The sequence below is a fragment of the Micropterus dolomieu genome, linkage group LG03 (genome assembly GCF_021292245.1).
Source record: "Micropterus dolomieu isolate WLL.071019.BEF.003 ecotype Adirondacks linkage group LG03, ASM2129224v1, whole genome shotgun sequence".
NCBI lineage: Eukaryota > Metazoa > Chordata > Actinopteri > Centrarchiformes > Centrarchidae > Micropterus > Micropterus dolomieu.
This window is the reverse complement of record NC_060152.1, coordinates 21009950-21026922: the sequence shown is the minus strand read 5'-3', so window position 1 is coordinate 21026922 and position 16973 is coordinate 21009950. Positions and strand designations below refer to the sequence as shown.

Here is a 16973-nt window from a genome sequence, read left to right as displayed (position 1 = left end):
TATTTACAGCCCAGAATGCCCTACAAAAGGCTCCTTGGAGAGATATTAACCGGCCACATGCAAGCCTCACCCACAGCCATTCATCTTCATTATCTCATAGGTCAAGGTCATTGTCACTCAGACAGTCTTAGTAATATAATTGACCCTGCCTGAGGTCGTTGGGTTGATAGGTTTGGTTTTTATAATGTCATAGTACTGATTTCCAGTGGGTCCAGTTTTAAACCACAGGATGAAAAGGGGAAAAGAGGTGGCGTTACTTCATGGAGATGTTTTTGACTTCTTCAATTTCGATAACAAGTTTTGATTTCAATCTGCACATTTTTGCTGCGTATGAATAAGGTCAACTGGTCTGACTGGTCCTGTCCCATGTGAGTCCTGCTTGGTTTCACTGTGGGGAAAGTGGCCGTTGGGTGTTTATAGTGAACACGGCCTGGTTGGTACAGTCTGCTCTGGATGTAATAGAATGGGGTTTGTAGGTCACAGCAACAGTCAGCATTGATTGGATAATAATGACATTTGTGCACCATGTCATAGTAAACAGCCACAAAAACACTCAGGTCAAATCAGTGTGATGTTTTCTGTCAAAACAATGAAGCCTGAATGATAAAAATAAGACGGTCTGCATAATGTGTCTCCTACAGAGAGCCTAATCTGTCATTTTGTTTGCCTTTATGTTGCAAATTTGTCTTTAAACTCATATCTTAATCTTGAGGATTATTCAGACCACACGTTTTAAACCAGATCAATACAGGTCAGACTCAGACATTTGCTGGCACACATGCAACAAAACAACTGTACTGACTTCAACACCAGCGCTGTCATATGTTTTTGCCGCATGGTCAGATTTTATGGTGTCCTTGCAGTTGATGTTGTGTAACTGTTTTTAGCGTTTACTTCTGCAAACAGGTAATCTACTTCTTTCATTCATTCTGTGTTTTTGAGTTCATGTCATTATTTTATTTGATTGTATTGTTTTATTTTTGTCATCATATAGTACACAGAGCTGAGCGGGTTCAAATACAACACAGCAGACATTGTGGGTCTTTTGTGTGCAGTCATGTGTGTCCATGGTTCTTTGTGCGGGTGTGCTCATCATGAGTGGATTTTGATAGATCAGTAATATGTGGTACTGGATATTGATGTTTTATGACCCTAACTCTATAAAATATAACACATTTCCTCAACACTGTTCTGCTGAAATGTATGAAACCAAAAACAGTGCCCTCCTCTCCTTCTTTATTTTTCAAAACCTTAAAAATTATTGTGGTATTTAGTGATATTTGAAGTAGATTCAGTGATAGTCACAGTTAATTTGGGATAAATGTTTTTTCCTCCTAAAATGATCTTTCTTTCCTGCTGAGCAAGTCCCACCCAATTCAAGGTACTTTTCCCCATTCTCAGGTTTTCTGTTTTCAGATTCCTTTGAAATGCATTAGGTCCCATTATGGTCCCTACAGGAAACACATTTTTAGTTTTACATCATCTATATCTTCTATTGGTCATTTTTACTTTGATTATATAGATCTAATCAGGAGAGGACCTTTGCTTAACTTTGGGGGAAATATCATTCATGATCTAAACCACTGTGTTATCGTTGAAATCGGTGTTCAGCACTATGTTTGTTTATTAAGTGTGTTATTAGTGCCGCCTGATGTTATCTACCCACTCCAGAGGGAAACCATGGGTAATGCCAACAGCGCTCAGAACGAAATCCCCCCCCTCCCTCTCCCCGCTCTGCCTTTGTCTGTCTGTTGTTCCTTTCTTATTCTTCTCTCTCTGGTTTTCTCTCTGTCATACCTGCGTATGTCTCTCTCTCTTTGACAAAGCACTACACTTCAGTTTGAGGAGGTGTTGCCATTCTGGTTTTCTTTGTTACTTGAGTTGTAAAATTAATAATCTCTCCACCTCTGCTCTCTTGTTTCTTCCTCTGCTTTTCTCCGTCTCACTTGTTCATCCATGTGGTCTGCAGCAATATCCTATTTACCCAGAAACCTTGAGACACACACACACACACACACACACACACACACACACACACACACACACACACACACACACACACACACACAAACAAACCTCCTCCCCATTGTGTCTGGCTGGCATGCTGATGAATGAATGAACCCTTGTGATTATTCCTTATCTCTGTAACCTAAACACACAGAGGGTTCTTAGAGGACGCCCTGCAGGCTGACACCTTTCTAAGAGGAAGCCCCCCCATATCACTCCCACCAGAGTCCAGTTTCTAAAAGCCTGGATATATCGAGTGTCAGAGGGCGTCTTGCCAAACTGGACTAATAATCTCAATCTGAAAACACAATCATTTAATCCCTCTGCCTGGCCCTTTGAATGTGTGGTCAGCCTCAGCTTTGCACACATTTCGGAGGTTGACTGGATATTTTATGCTCATTAGTGAGGCCATGACACACAGGCAGCATGCAGAGGTAATATATATGGTAACATGCATTAAATTACTGTTATGTGATGGTATCCTATTCAATAAAGGTCTGTTTTTCTTTTCACTCTTAAGACAAATTGTCAGCTGCTGAAGACAGATTGTCTTCAAGCTTACATTGTGTGTCTAATTTATCATTGAACACATCGTGCATATTCGCTGACACTTTGTATTCTCACTGAAAACAAAGCAAGCGACAGTAGCAATAAAAATAAATTGCGAACTAAACCATGAAATGTAACACAATCAGACACCACAGTTATTCATGCCTCAGCTTGCTGTAGCTGTGGTCTGATGAGAGCAGCCAATCAAATCTGTTTAGGAAGTACCACAGTCAGCCGCCTTTGTTCCTCACCATGCGCATCTCCTCAGCAGTAAAACACATAATGATGAGCAGGGCAGTGATAAAATAAAATTGATGTCTCTCTCTTAATGCGCTCCTTGGCTGCTGGTGCAGTGTGGGGCGGATATGCAGTGCAGAGAATGGTTTTGCTCCAAAATAGGATATCCATAATTTAAAAAAAAACTGAAAAAAGTGGCATGTATCCTGATAAAGTCAATAGCAGCTTGGCTGTCTGGACATTCTTTCTTAGAATAATGTTACATTATTAAGCTTTTGTGCTGTGATTTTGTTTTTGTATTAGATCCTATGAATCCTATAAATATTTTAAGCTAAGGTGATGCCTTTATTTGTGGAATAAAGATGCTGATGACAGACCACCACACTATCTGGTGGCTGTGTTGGATAATGTTATACTGTTTTGTAGAAGGGACAACCATATCATGATATTTGTCTTGTCTGAGATTGCAGAAAGAAGAAAGACACTGTGCATCATGTTAGCTTTTTCTGTTACTAAACCGTGCTTCCATACATACTCACATTGTGCTGGGGTTTTGGCGCAGTGTGGGTCTGCAGACATTACAGGACTAGACCTCAGCTGCACTGTCAGCAGCTTGTCTTGGCAGTGGAGAATCGATGTATCTTAAAAACAAATGATTTTTCTGTGCGGTTAGGTTTTTATTTTTATTTTTTCTGGAACCAGATGAAATTCAAGTTGGCACCATAGGGATCAGCCCAACTGAGGTGCTTTCTCAGTTTTCCCACTCTATCATCGCAGATAAGTGATATCTTTGGCATCTGAGGCAATTCCCACTGCTGGCTCATGGCAGGAAAACAGTAGAGTGTGCTTCCTCTGCTGAGGGGGATTAGCCATTTTAAATTGTGTTCAGGGTCGTTCTCATGATGTTTTGACAGATTTGTAGTCTGTGTAAAGTACAGAGACTGTAAAAGTTGATATAAATCTTTTGATGTTAAACTAACCTGTGTAAGGATTTGTGACGTCGGGAAAAAGACTAACTATTGTATGTAAACTTTAATAGTTCATTAATGGCTTGTCGAGAACTGTCACTATTTTTATCCCTGCTTCATGGGTTTAAAATATTGGGCCAAAAAATGGTCCTTGGGACAGACCCGGAATCGGAAACCATATCTGAACTTCACTAGCATAAAAACATTTACAAAAAGAGAGACCTGATCTGAAGGAGACCTGGGCATAGTCAGACCAAATCCAAAATGTGAACTGAACAAACTCTAATAGAGAGAAAACAGCAGCAGCATCATGATGTTGACAAGCACAAATATAGTGAAGAATGAATGCAACCTGGAAGATACCATAGAAGTACAAGGAAGCCGATGCTCTGCTCTGTAATGAAGGTACGGCAGTTAACTAGACATACATTTGCAAAACCAACTAGTTATTTCCGCATTCTTTAATGATTTTCCCCAAAAATACTATTTGAAAACACTTCTGATAAGGCTGCTGATTTCCTCAAATCTTCTCTCCTGCAGTGATTGACATACTTCATGATCAGAACTGATACTGAGTATATATTCACACAGACCTGAGACAGTAAGACGAGACCCTACCCCTTAGGCTGAGTATAAGTTGGATAAGTTGGGTCTGGCCTTGGTTCACCAGAACTGAGTAGACCCTTAAAGGCCTCTATCTTGCAAAATAAACTCTATAGTATTTTTTTGCCTGTTGAACAACAGCCTTGAGAGTCTTGGTCCTCTCTTACAGAGTTACACCATCCCTAATTATTCAAAGATCAAAGCAGGGCGGTGTGTGTGTGTGTGTGTGTGTGTGTTCTGCTGCTCCATTGTCTCTAGGTATACACATTCCTCCTCTTTTGAATACATCTTTGCACCACACACACATATATATTCATATGTACTGTACAAGGAAACAGTAACAGGAAGACAGTACAGAAGGAAGAAAGAAACGAGAGAAAACTATTTCAGATTACACTTACTTAACTGTATGCTGTGGTTACTGTACCACATGTTCTTCATGGTGCAGTCCACTTGGAATCCAATTTGAGATAAGGAAGAGTGAGAGTACAAGAATGCAGGCAAAGAAAGAAATCCTTTGCGTTTTTTTCTTCTTTCACAGATTGGATTTTTCTGTGCAGTGATGGCTCGATTATCCTGTAGTCATAAATTCCACAGCATAAAGTCTCACATATAGAGTGCATACAGTTTTACTGGCATAAAATGTGCATCATGGCCCTTCTTTGCCATTTAGAATTGTCTGTAATCAGATGGTGTGAAGTATGTTTTTAGGCAGCAAAACGGCAAGAGAGGATGGGGTTAAAGAAGGATGAGGACATTAGGAGATTAAAGAAGAAAAGAGTGGGAGGGTAAAGCAACGAAGGGTGGGATAAGAGGAGAAGAGGAACCCACTGCATTGGATCCAGAGTGAACTGATTGATTTCAGTGTATTAAAAGCTAAGATGGGGGTCATCCCAGCAGCAATGGTTTTAACAGAGATGAAATGGCTGTTAAACACCCTTCATTAATTATCTTCCCCTCTGATTGGATTTAAGTCTTTGCTCCTTATCAGCAAAACAGCACTTAAAATCTATTTAGTCATTTCACTTGCTTTGACCTTCCGTCTCCTCTCATCCGCTCACTGTCTCACTCTGTCTCTCTCGTGTCCACTCTGCTTGACTCAATGGCTGATCACTCACTCACTCACTCACTCACTCACTCACTCACTCACTCACTCACTCACTCGTTTGGTTCCCCCTCTCTTTTTCTGCATAGCCCTTAAACTACTCTCGTCCTACTGTGCTACGTTGACAGTTTCAGCTTGCAGCCAGCACTTCATGACTCATTTATGTTGCGCACAGACACACATGTACATGCAGGACATGCTGGTTTTAGTTATGCAATAAACAGTCTGTGTCAGCAGCAGTGTGGGGATGAATGTAATTGTGGTATTTTTTTCTCTCTCCAGTGTGCTATTTGTATTAAGTGGTGCAGCAGATTATAATTAGATTATTTTCCCTATCGATAAATCTCTGGTATGATCTGTTTTGTGTTTTTGTTTTTGTTTTTTTTTCCATTTGATTGATCTGTGATAGGTGGAAAACGACCCTCATCGTTTCCCAGGGCCTACGGTGATTTTGGTCGAATTGCTTGTTTTGTTCAGTCCACAGTCCAAAACCTAAAAGTGCATCATATACACTTCATGTACAACAGTGTTTTTCCTCCATAAAAGGCTTAAATGAATAATTTTCTGTCAGGTGATTCACTAATAAATCTATAAATTGTTTGATCACTAAGTCTTATCCTTTTGGTGCATATTCCAACTACATCTTTGTTTTCCAAAGTTACATTTAAAGGAATAGGTGGACCTTTTGGGATCTGTGCTTGTTCACTGTCTTGCCAAGAATTAGACGAGAATGTGGATTCCACATGTCTGTCCTTTTTTAATTATGAACCTATACCCTGGAGTTGGTTAGCTTTAGTTTAAGGATTTTTCCCAGCACACCCCATAAAACTACAATTTGCTTTTACAGTGTGGTGCAGTTTTTATAATGATTAAACAAATGATGTGTTAATTAATGAACTTGATAGCTGCTGGTAGTAGAATTTGGTTACCTTTTAGAGAGAGCAAGACTAGCGGTTTCCATTCTTCAGGCTAATCTAAGCTAATCATCTCCTGACTGTAGCTTCAATAGTTACATTTCCAGCAAGATGAATCAAGCATACCTCAGTGTGGTCAAACAGCTGAAGTATTTGTAGCTATAACATTTTTGATGCTGTGTTTTGCCATCAAGAACAGGGTTCGCACCAAAATATCATATTAGAGAAACAGATGTGAAATAATGTGATGAGTGGGTGTAATAGATTGTGAACCCCAGGACACGATGGATGAATAAAAGTATTTTTGGTGGGGGTACATTTCCTGTCGCTGAGTGCTGCCACTGCTAAATGAGTGCAGATGAAGCATTGCTCTGTATTTGCTTCAGTTCCTACAGAGATTCAGTATAACTGTAGGCCAGCTTCTGTGTTGTTTAGGAGGGAGAAAAGCCGTTGCCATTCTCAACCAAAGCTTGGCACTGCTGTGTGTGTGTGTGTGTGTGTGTGTGTGTGCGTGTGCGTGCAATATGGGCTAGCTGTTGCCATAGTAACACAATGACTGTGCACATGTGGGTTCGGTCAATTGGAGGGGGGTAGGTGGGGTTGACAGTTTGACAGAAAAAAAGATAATCTGGGAATGGTAATACCATGGACTGCACAGATCCCAGATTCACAGATCTGTGTCCATTACTGACCCTTGAATGGCCTTTGAGACCTTGTTGACTTTCATGCTGCGTTTTGCTTGAGTGTGTGTGTGTGTGTGTGTGTGTGTGTGTGTGTGTGTTTAGCAGAAATTATGAATAGTGTGTGTTTGGTCTGCTGTTAAATAGCTACTAAACCAGATGTCATTTATCCATATAAAATAATACAAAAAATCTCATCAAAGAGGTCTGTATCAAATTTTCATATTGAATCCTCCCTCTGTGCGTGACACAGGCCAAGGAGACAAATGGTGCTTTAGAGCCTGTGGCAGTTATCTAACATGTGAGCCCCTAGTTTGTTTGTGTGTGTGTGTGTGTAATAGAGAGAGAGAGTATTAGCAGATGCTCTCTCTGGTCTTGTAGACATGCTCCAATGCTGCTGCCATCTGGTTGGCTGAGTGGAGCTGAAGGCGGGATGGTGGTCGCTGTGAAATCATTGGCTGATGGCAAGGCTCAAGGCTTTAAGTCCACTTAAGGACTGTGTGGAGGGGGGTCATAAAAGAGGGGGCGTTATGGCTTTGTCCACTCGAAAGGGCAGATGGAGAGGGCAGAGGGGCAGTCATGCATTGACAGGAGGAGTATGGGGGGACGATAAACTAAGGCTGCGGCAGCATGAATTAGAGTATTTTTAAAACCGTTAATAAGTGCACTGAGATCGAGAACATACAGACAGACAGCCAGTTCAAGTTCATCTTTTGTTTTTTGTTTCATTTACTCAAGTCTGACAGGGCATGTAATGGGGCAACAGATGATAATACAGCTTTTAATGAGCCACTCCAGTGATTTTATTATTGTACTGTCATAAAGTTAAGGAGTTACAAGAGACAAATAAAAAAGGTCAAAATCTGTGACATCTTCAGAGTTATTTTCAAACTTTGGAAAGTCCCTCCAGAGTTACGGAAGACATTATTTAGGGGTTTTCGCAGGCTAAATAGTACTACTTGTGATGAGTACTGAACTTTATATGTGAAGCCTTTAACAAACCCCTTGCATAGCCAAAAGTATTTGGAAGAGAAAAAGAAGATGCTTATTACCCACATTTTTTATTTTATACATCCATCACAGATAGATTTTTTGTCTGATTGTCATAACAGTCATGTTTCCTCTCCGGTCTGACTTTGCTTTTATTAATGCTGCATGTTTCATGATCTCAGCAATTACTTGCCTATTAAAGTAAATCCTTGTTTGAACTCATCTAATGTTTATTTGCCTCTTAAAATGACACTAGGCGATTCCACCACCAGCATGCCTGCGCACACATAGTACGCAAACGAGAGCTACTGTTAGAGAAATGAGATTAGGACAAAGAGGGAGGGAGAGTTGATTGTAGCAGTGGTGAGTGGTGCTCTTTAGGAGAGGTTATCTTTGGTCACACCGGCCTGCCTGTCTGCCTCCATTACATCAAACCGCACAGCCACTGCCTGTGGAGCTGAGCCACAGAGGGCTGGGACACGCTGTCATCCTTTATACCTTCTTCTCTGTTTCTTTTTTCACATCTTTCAAAAAAATTTACAGTTTATAGACATTCCTTTATCTTGTTCTCCCTTTTTGCCTCTTTTTCTGCTTTTCCTCTCTGCCCTTCATGCCAGTAATTGTTTATCTGGGACTTGTTAGTAATGCTGTGCTCACCCCTTCTCTCCCCTCTTTTGTACTAATTTAATTCTGCTTTCAAACCTTTTCTGCAATTTTTCTCTCACCTCTGATTAATCCTTCTGCTCCCTCTCGTCAGTTCCTCCATTTCCTTTCTTGCTCTTCATTTTTATGTTATAGATTTCAAAACCAACAGGCCTTCTTTGCTTATCTTTTGGTAAAGATGTGTTTAGGAAGTGCTTTTTTAAAATTTGTGACATCTTATTTCAGCATGATCTTAGTGCAGAGTGCAAGGAAAGTTAAAGGTGATGGTTCCATGAGATTTCAGCTATGATGATGGAGGCACACAGTATACGCCTTTGCTTACCAACCAGGGTTCTTTCTGTCAAGAAGGTAGATGGCAGTGTCCCTTTATTTGTTTTAAAGGTCAGCTTTGGTTGTGTTTCAATATTATTTTACTGGAGAAAGTCCAATGTCATATTACATAAAGGTAAAAGCAGAACCCTGTACATTTGGTGTCATTATGGCTAAAGGAAAAGCTTTGGCCAACTGTCCTGAACATGACTTTTAAACATCAATTTGTATAAGACATTGTAATTGTTGTAGTTTAAAAGGTCATTGTGTTGGCCTATGTTCTTCTGTTTTATTTGGTGCACTGTGATAATCCACTTTGGTACACAAAAACTGTTTGTATAGAATTGTATATACTGTTATGCTTAAGTAAATTATGGAATACAGAGAATACAACATACTCTAGGTTTGGATTGCTCATTGGATGAGGCACTGATGTCTTTCAGTGTTAACACAACTGCATAAAAGTGCAAATTATCCCTATAACTATCACATTCTATGGAAGCCATTTCGAAACCAGCTGAGTGACCCTTGAGGCTGCTCTTCTAAATAGGAATATCAAGTTTATGCATTCCAGTTCTCCATCTCTCTTTTCATACTGACCGAGATGTTTTAGAGTCACAAGCCTTTTCATCTTGATGATTCAACTGGCGAGCTCTCTGCGTTCCTTGTCATTTCCTTGTTCTGGTTGCTCAGAGTGTATTTTTACAGCTACATACTCATTATTTTCTCTCTCTCTCTCTTCTCCCTTCTCTCTTCTCTCTCAGGCCCTGGCATCTCACCGAGCCTACCTCTTGACAGCACGCATTCCCACCAAGGTAAGAGCATCAACTCGAACAGTTGCAACTTCAGTGAAAACCAAAACAATAATAAGTTAGATTAGCAAATATTGTAAAAAAATTTATTTTCTTATAATTCAAATGCTGAATGTAAATTCATCCTAAATGACGATGTCAGAAAATTCTTCATAGGACCTCTTCCTGTAACCCCAACGCAATATTTGATTGACATCAAAGTTTTAGCTGAATGACATGTCATCTCCTCATCCTGTCAGTGTAGTTTGAAAACTTTGATTGTTATGTTACAGGCTTCAATGTGTGGTCTTGGTTCATTCTTTAAATTCCCAACATTGTTCAGCTGTTACAAGGTTTCCCCGATTTCCCCAACTCCACAGCACTTTTAGTTTGTGTGAGTGTGTGTTTGAGTCTGGGTGAGATAAAGAGCTGATTAAGGCTGAAGTAGTAGCTCTGTGTGCCTTGTTCTATTGCTATTATACAGCTGGTTGAGATGCCTGTTTGTATTTGTTGTTGTTTTTTTAATGGAACAATGGTGCTGTAATGCTGCGCACATGTCAGCTGTTGTTTCTCTGCTAGTGATGGTGCCATCTGTCATCATCTATACCAGCATCATTGTCACCGCAACCACATAAAAAACAGTAGTGCAGTAATAAAGTGCAGATGTTCACTAAAACATCCAGCGGCAGCAGCTCAACGTCTATTAACTGTCTCTACAGCCACTATTAACATCAAGCTTTGTAAAAGTAATGTATAATTCCATTATTCCAATGCAGAGTACAATCAATATACATGGTTATCTTAGCCAGCAATGTGTTGTTTTAGAAGGAATTTTTTATATATTAACAAAATAGAAATATACATTGGGTTTTTTGCGATCAGAACAAGGCTCTTATTAAGGATTAGAGGTGACATATTTCTACTGCATTATTCTTTTCAGTATGACAATATATTTTAACGCTAGTCGGTAATGGTTTTAGATTCGATTGGTGTCATTTAGGATGATATATCGGCCTTGTGAGTGCTGGTATCCGATTAACCGGTCTATCACTACTTTTGATCATATTACCTGATCTGCATCAGCAGATGGATTTTTCCCACTTGTAAAATGCAGATGTTTAAATGTCTATTTTTTCTGAGCATTTCTAAGGACTTGAGTTTCAAAGATCATTCTTAATCTTGAAACCAGCATTTGGAAAAACATTGTTACTTCAAGGTCCATTAAGTAGTGGAGCTTGGTTTAGGGTTAGTACTTATTAACTTTCATTTCACTTTGAAGTGAACATAACATAGCTGCACTTTATAACCCAACTTTGATTTGAATTCTACATTTTTAAAACATGTAGCTTTTAATTATTTTTTTAGCGTGAATTTTAGAGTGGAAACCAGTGTTTTATCTACCGTTTCTGGACTGGCGGTCCTCCTGGTAGGAAAGAGGATCACTTCATAGTATTTTCCCTAAGTCAAGAGTTAACATAACATCATATCTTGAACCAGCTCCAGGGAATACAGTTGCCCTGCTGTACTGTATGCTTTCCAGACAATAAGATGCCTCCAGGGACAGTTTATGTGATTGATTGGTGGCTTCAAAACTGATTTAATGGTTTACTGGGAATAGAAATGAAGAACATTCAAGCTGACCGTGTTTAATATGACGTCATTTGTTTCCAGTGTTTTGAGCTGCAGGTTCAGGGTCTGTTTATCATTTAGCTGTCTCTGTGTCTGTTTTCTGTGTGCTCTCTTGTGACCAGGAGGGAATACACACCTGCTTTATGAAGAACTAAGCCCCCTCACCAACCTTCCTCTCGTCTACTGCATCAGTCTGTCTGTCTTTTTTCCACTGTCTTTTTCAACTCTCCTTTCTATACCTATTTACACCTCTCCGTTGTACTTTATCTTCCTTACTTTGGATGCTGCTCTTGTTGTTGTACATTACTCCAATTTTGATCAAGACTGTAAGACATCTTGCTGTAGCTTCTCGGAGAAGTTATGGAACTTTCTGATGGTCTGTTTAGACATGAGCTGATGAATCATGAAGTACGTCTGTCTGTCTTTGTTTATTTTTTCCACACAGGAAGCAGAATCCCTCTTCTGTTGGCTTTCAGATCTTTCTATTTTAGATATTTTATTGAGGTGTTTGGAACAGTTGTTGGCAATTATAAATAGATACATAAACCATTGTTTTCTTGTAAGAACAGGTAACAGAAAGAACCAAGGACAAGATAATACTCCAATCATTAATAATGCAATAGAAAATAGTAACACAGACACAAAAATAAGGCATATTTTCTAACAACAGGGTTTAGCCTACGCTGTACTTGAAAGAAATTGGTTAGTAGTGATGCAGCAATCAGGCAGCAACTTTTAAACCTTACACTCTTTCTCAGAGACAGACAGCATTGTCAAGCATGTCATGCCATTACACACAGACAATACATGTACAAACCCTCATTCATTTAATTCATGTTAAGAGACACAGAAATAAACAAAGAAAATAAAAAAATAGAGAAGGAAATGAGAAAAAGAACCTCAGCAAAATATTTAAAACCTGTTAATATTGTAAAAATTACTGTATATCATAAATCCCACCCCAACAAAACACAAACCCAGAGATCCCAAAGCTAGCAGCTATTAAAGTTAAGGTTGGTAGTTTTCGTTAGAGGTTTCCTCTAGATGTTGACTGAAAGGTTGCCATATTAAATTAAAGATATTTGCCAAGATATCTAATCCTCTCCACCTCTAGTATGTTTACAAGGTCATTTTGTGACATTAGGTACGGCTTCTACCCAAAACTCTTTCTGTTGCAGAAAACCTCTATCCTCTTTTCCTCCTACTCTGCTTAGCCAGATTACAGCCACAAGTCACCTTTTCTCTCCTCTCCTTTTCTTTAAGCCATTTGTCCAGCTTTCTCAAGCTCATCCTCTTCCTTTTCAACAATCCAGATTACTTCATCCTCTCTTCATCCCTGTCTCTTTCCCTTTATCACTTTACCACTGTGCCAAAGGTCTATGATGTCCTAAATCCAATTGAATCTAATAGATTTTATCTTAATCTCTCTGCAACAAAGGATTACTGTCATTATGAATTTATCAGCAGATTTTTTTGTTTTGCTCGATTACTGTTTCAAGGGATGAATCGTCATTACAGTTACTGTCAATCTATTTTCTGTTTGATTGACTCATCATTTTGGCACTAAATGTCTCAAAATGTAATTTCCAGATTTTCAAAATTTGTTAAAAACATGCTTACCTTCCCACTTAATTGAAACTCGTATGCCTTCAGGATCGTTTTTGTTTCACAATGCTACCAGTAGTGTAAGTGCAGGATGCTGTCACTGTTAAAAGACGAAACCTGCCAACATCCGTAAAAAAAAGCTGATGGTTCCAGTATTTCTGACTATATTGATTTTTTTTTTTTTTAATGTGAAATCTATATTACAGTGGAGACAAGTCAACTGTAAATTAGGATTAGCCTCTGCTCACTGTTCCAACACAAGAGCCATTGACTTAATACATCCTCCACAGATTCACTCTTTTAGTTTTCTGCAGAAAATCTGTTTTTGTTGAATCAACGCTGAGACAGTGTTGATTTATGCTTCTGGCCATCTGAATGTGTTGTTGGTGCTGTGTTTGATCTGTCCTATTTTAGATGCGTCTCTGTCTTGAATCCCAGAGATGCATCTAAAACATACAATATAACAACCAGTAAGTGGGGATTTCATCAGTAATGCCCACGGCCTTTAATATTAGAGTAACTGTATTGCTGTAGCAGTAAACCCTCAGTTAAACACTTTCCTATGTAGCTCTCTACTCTGTTGTAGATAAAATCTCCCCCTAGCTCTCCAAGGCACTTCTCAGTGGGTTTTTTGTGTGTATGACTCCAATTGATGGTTTGGCTTCTCTTGAGAAGCTGCAGGGCCTTACAGTCTGTCAGTATCTCCTCCCAAACATGCACACATGCTTCTCACACACACAATCACGCTTTCATTCATCACACCCTCCTTTTCTTTTGCCTCTTTTTTTCTGTATCTCTTGATGCTGTATTTTCACATACCTGTACACTCCTTTTTTTACATTTTTTTTTTTTGCTTTCTGCTTTATGACGGAATTGTGGTGTTTTAACAAAAGATCACACTGAGCCTATATTTCATAATTTAGATAGGCCTACCCAGACCTAACATCTCATGTAATCTAATGCAAACCATCTCATAAAACCTCAAGTAAATGAAACATCTAGCATGAAAGATTCTAAGCTGTCTGACTACTAGACAAATGTTTATAAAGCAAAATCTACAGTCTTCTCTTATAATGTAGCTCATTGCAACAGCATCCCAATGTTCACAATTAAAACCAATTCCTGTACATCAAATCATAGACACAAATACAAGTTAAATTTTCCAAGAAAATACAACAAAAACAAAAGAGGAGGAAAGCAGTTAAAGTGACAGATGGACAGTGAACGAATGAGTGAACGATGCAGTTACTCAGGCATTTTTCCCTACACCTCCCAGCATGGTGTCTTGCCATTGGCTAGACCCAGAGGAAAAATCTTTTTCTCAGACTAGTCTTTTCTTTAACTCTTGAGAAAACACTAAGATCTCAATAGTATATCTTTTTGAGATCACTCCAATCTGAATTGTTGCTCCTAAAACCCCTTAGGAGAAAAGGATGAGATGAAGAGATTGAGGTTTTGAGACTTAGGTAAGACAACTCGATACTTAATTGAGATTACAATAGGATAAATGAAAGTAACAGATGAGATCTCATCATTGTATCTTTTTGAGTTCATTAATGTCTTCCTTTGATTGTATCACATTACTGTCTATGCTTAATAACCGTGCTGGAGGTTTGCCCCCGTTTAAGTTAGGTTTGAACACCGTTTACTGCATAGGCTCTTGTAACGTGAGAATATAGTTTATGTATACTCACTTCCGTAGACTGCTGTACCACTTCTACTAGTTTACTGTAGCCTACATACTGTACTGTATCAGCCTGTATGCCAGACCTAGGTGTGAATAGATGTGTGATGTTTGCTAATTTGACATTCCCATCATACCTGGTTGTGGAGTGTGTAGTGAGACATAGGTAATAAACTGTATTATGGTTAGTAGCCTCCTATACTGTCAAAATGCCAAATTGTTCTGTTAAACCTTTTTCTCAATCTATAGTAAACATTGAGGAACAAGAAACACCCCTAGGGTGACTTGGAACTTAAATATAATTATAAGAACACAGTTACATTTACTGCATAATTGACACTAACATATTCATCTGTTTTAACCTGCTCTGTCTGTAGTTGAGTGTTTGATGATAATTTAGCAGTTACTTTGAATTCAGGATGATCTAATTGAGTTTGAGGTGCTATGGTAAAGGTGCTAAATGCTGTAGCTCACAGATAGCCTGTAGTGGTAGCATTTATTTAACTAAATTTTTGTAGCTAAATAACTGTAGCTAACATTAGCCACCATGCTGTAAGCTACTTGCCATACCAGATAACATTAAAATAAAGCTGTACCTCCTAAAACCCCAGAGTGTGTTGAATGAAGCGAGGGTGTTGTATTGTTTATAAATCAACTTTTCTTTTCAAAGACAAAGAATGTATTATTTCAGTTATGTAATGTTGCTTAAAAACAGTCAGGTACCCCCTTGTCTTTGCTAATAGCAAACTGTATGTTTCTTTGTTTCTTCTGATGAACATGTGATTAACAGAGCTTAGACTCATCTCCTTTTGAATAGTGTGTGTGTGTGTGTTAGACTATTTATACTTATACTTATTGAAGATTTATTGCAGAATTATTTCTAGCGTACAGACTGAACATGAGTGAGTAACCACAGTGCAGCGCTGAAGCACACAGACACACTGCATGCTGTAGTCAGACAGTAGACAGACAGTGCGCTTATCCTCTCCCTCCTCTCATCTCTGAGCCAAGCCTCAGGAACACTGCACCCACCTGGAATAGTCTGGCCTCGCTCCCTGGCCTGCCCTCAGGCACTGTACTGTATGTCTGTGTTTGTGTGTGTGAGAGAGAAGAAGAAAAAGAGATGGAGAGGAAGTGCATGGAAACTGTGTGCTCAGTATGTAGTAGTAGGCATTTGTATTCACAGGATCCCCCTCTCACACAAAAGGATATATTTTTCTTTTTAGGTATTGAAAGGCAGACTACTTCTTTGTCCTAAAATACTGTCTTGAAACAGAAATAGAAAATGTTGATGTAAGACTGCTCTGTTTGTCTTTAGCCTGCCTTGTTTGAAAAACATGTCTATGGATGTGAACAAAGATATCTTTTTGATTTACTTTGAGTGGATTTACTTAAATTGTTTCCTTCTCTATTCAAACAATTCAAGAAGCAAATTGTAAACACTAAAAGGAAAGATTTAGTGTCTCACCTATGTGTAACTACAAGCATTTCAGAGCAAATGCTCTCTTGCAAATGAGCAATAAATGAACAGTGCTTCCTAGTTGCATTTTAAATAAACTCAGCTGCTAGAGATACAGGGATAAATGGGATGAAAGAGGTTAGACTTAAGTGACTGTATCTCATCTTCATTTTCATGTGAACCAGCACGTTTCGAGGCCATGCCTATGTATGATATAGTATAATTATTGTAATGGTGATTTCTGTGCTCTTTTTTTCAGGTGGAACATTCCTTTAATTATCTGGAGATCCAGGGGATTGCTTGTAACAAGCCTACACAGGTACAGAACCTAGCACAAAAATGAACCCGTGTCCAGCACACCATAAGAGCATGGTCATATTATGCTTTTTGGCTTTTTCCCTCTCCTTTATTGTGTTATATATCGGTTTTGTGCATGTAATAGGTTTGCAAAGTGAAAAAGCCCAAAGTCCACCCCAAAGGAAGTTCCCATCTCCCAAAGAAAACACTACTCTGAACTGCCTGAAAAGAGTAGTCCAGCCTTTTCTTCCGCTTTTTGCCGACATCACAAAAAACACGCGTCATAATAGTCGCCTAGTGGCTAGTCAGACACACCCTCAAAAAACACAGGTGGAAAAACACTCTGAGCCTTATGAATGAGCATAATATGACCACTTTAAAGGATTAGTTCCACATTTTGGAAATACACTTACTCACTTTCTTGCAGAAAGTTAGAAAGATCAAGACCACTGGCTACACATCACTATAGCCAGGAGGTAACTA

At 39.0% G+C, this 16973-nt stretch overlaps 1 protein-coding gene across 2 annotated transcripts in view; it reads left to right on the top strand.

Annotated features, from left to right (window-relative positions):
• Positions 1–16973, top strand: part of LOC123969059 (F-actin-uncapping protein LRRC16A-like) — a 75176-nt gene that overhangs the window by 12673 nt on the left and 45530 nt on the right. For both annotated transcript variants that reach the window (XM_046046170.1, XM_046046169.1), the window contains exons 3-4: positions 9790–9840; positions 16453–16512. In XM_046046170.1, the coding sequence (XP_045902126.1) occupies positions 9790–9840; positions 16453–16512 (111 nt within the window). The remainder of the gene's footprint in view (positions 1–9789; positions 9841–16452; positions 16513–16973) is intronic.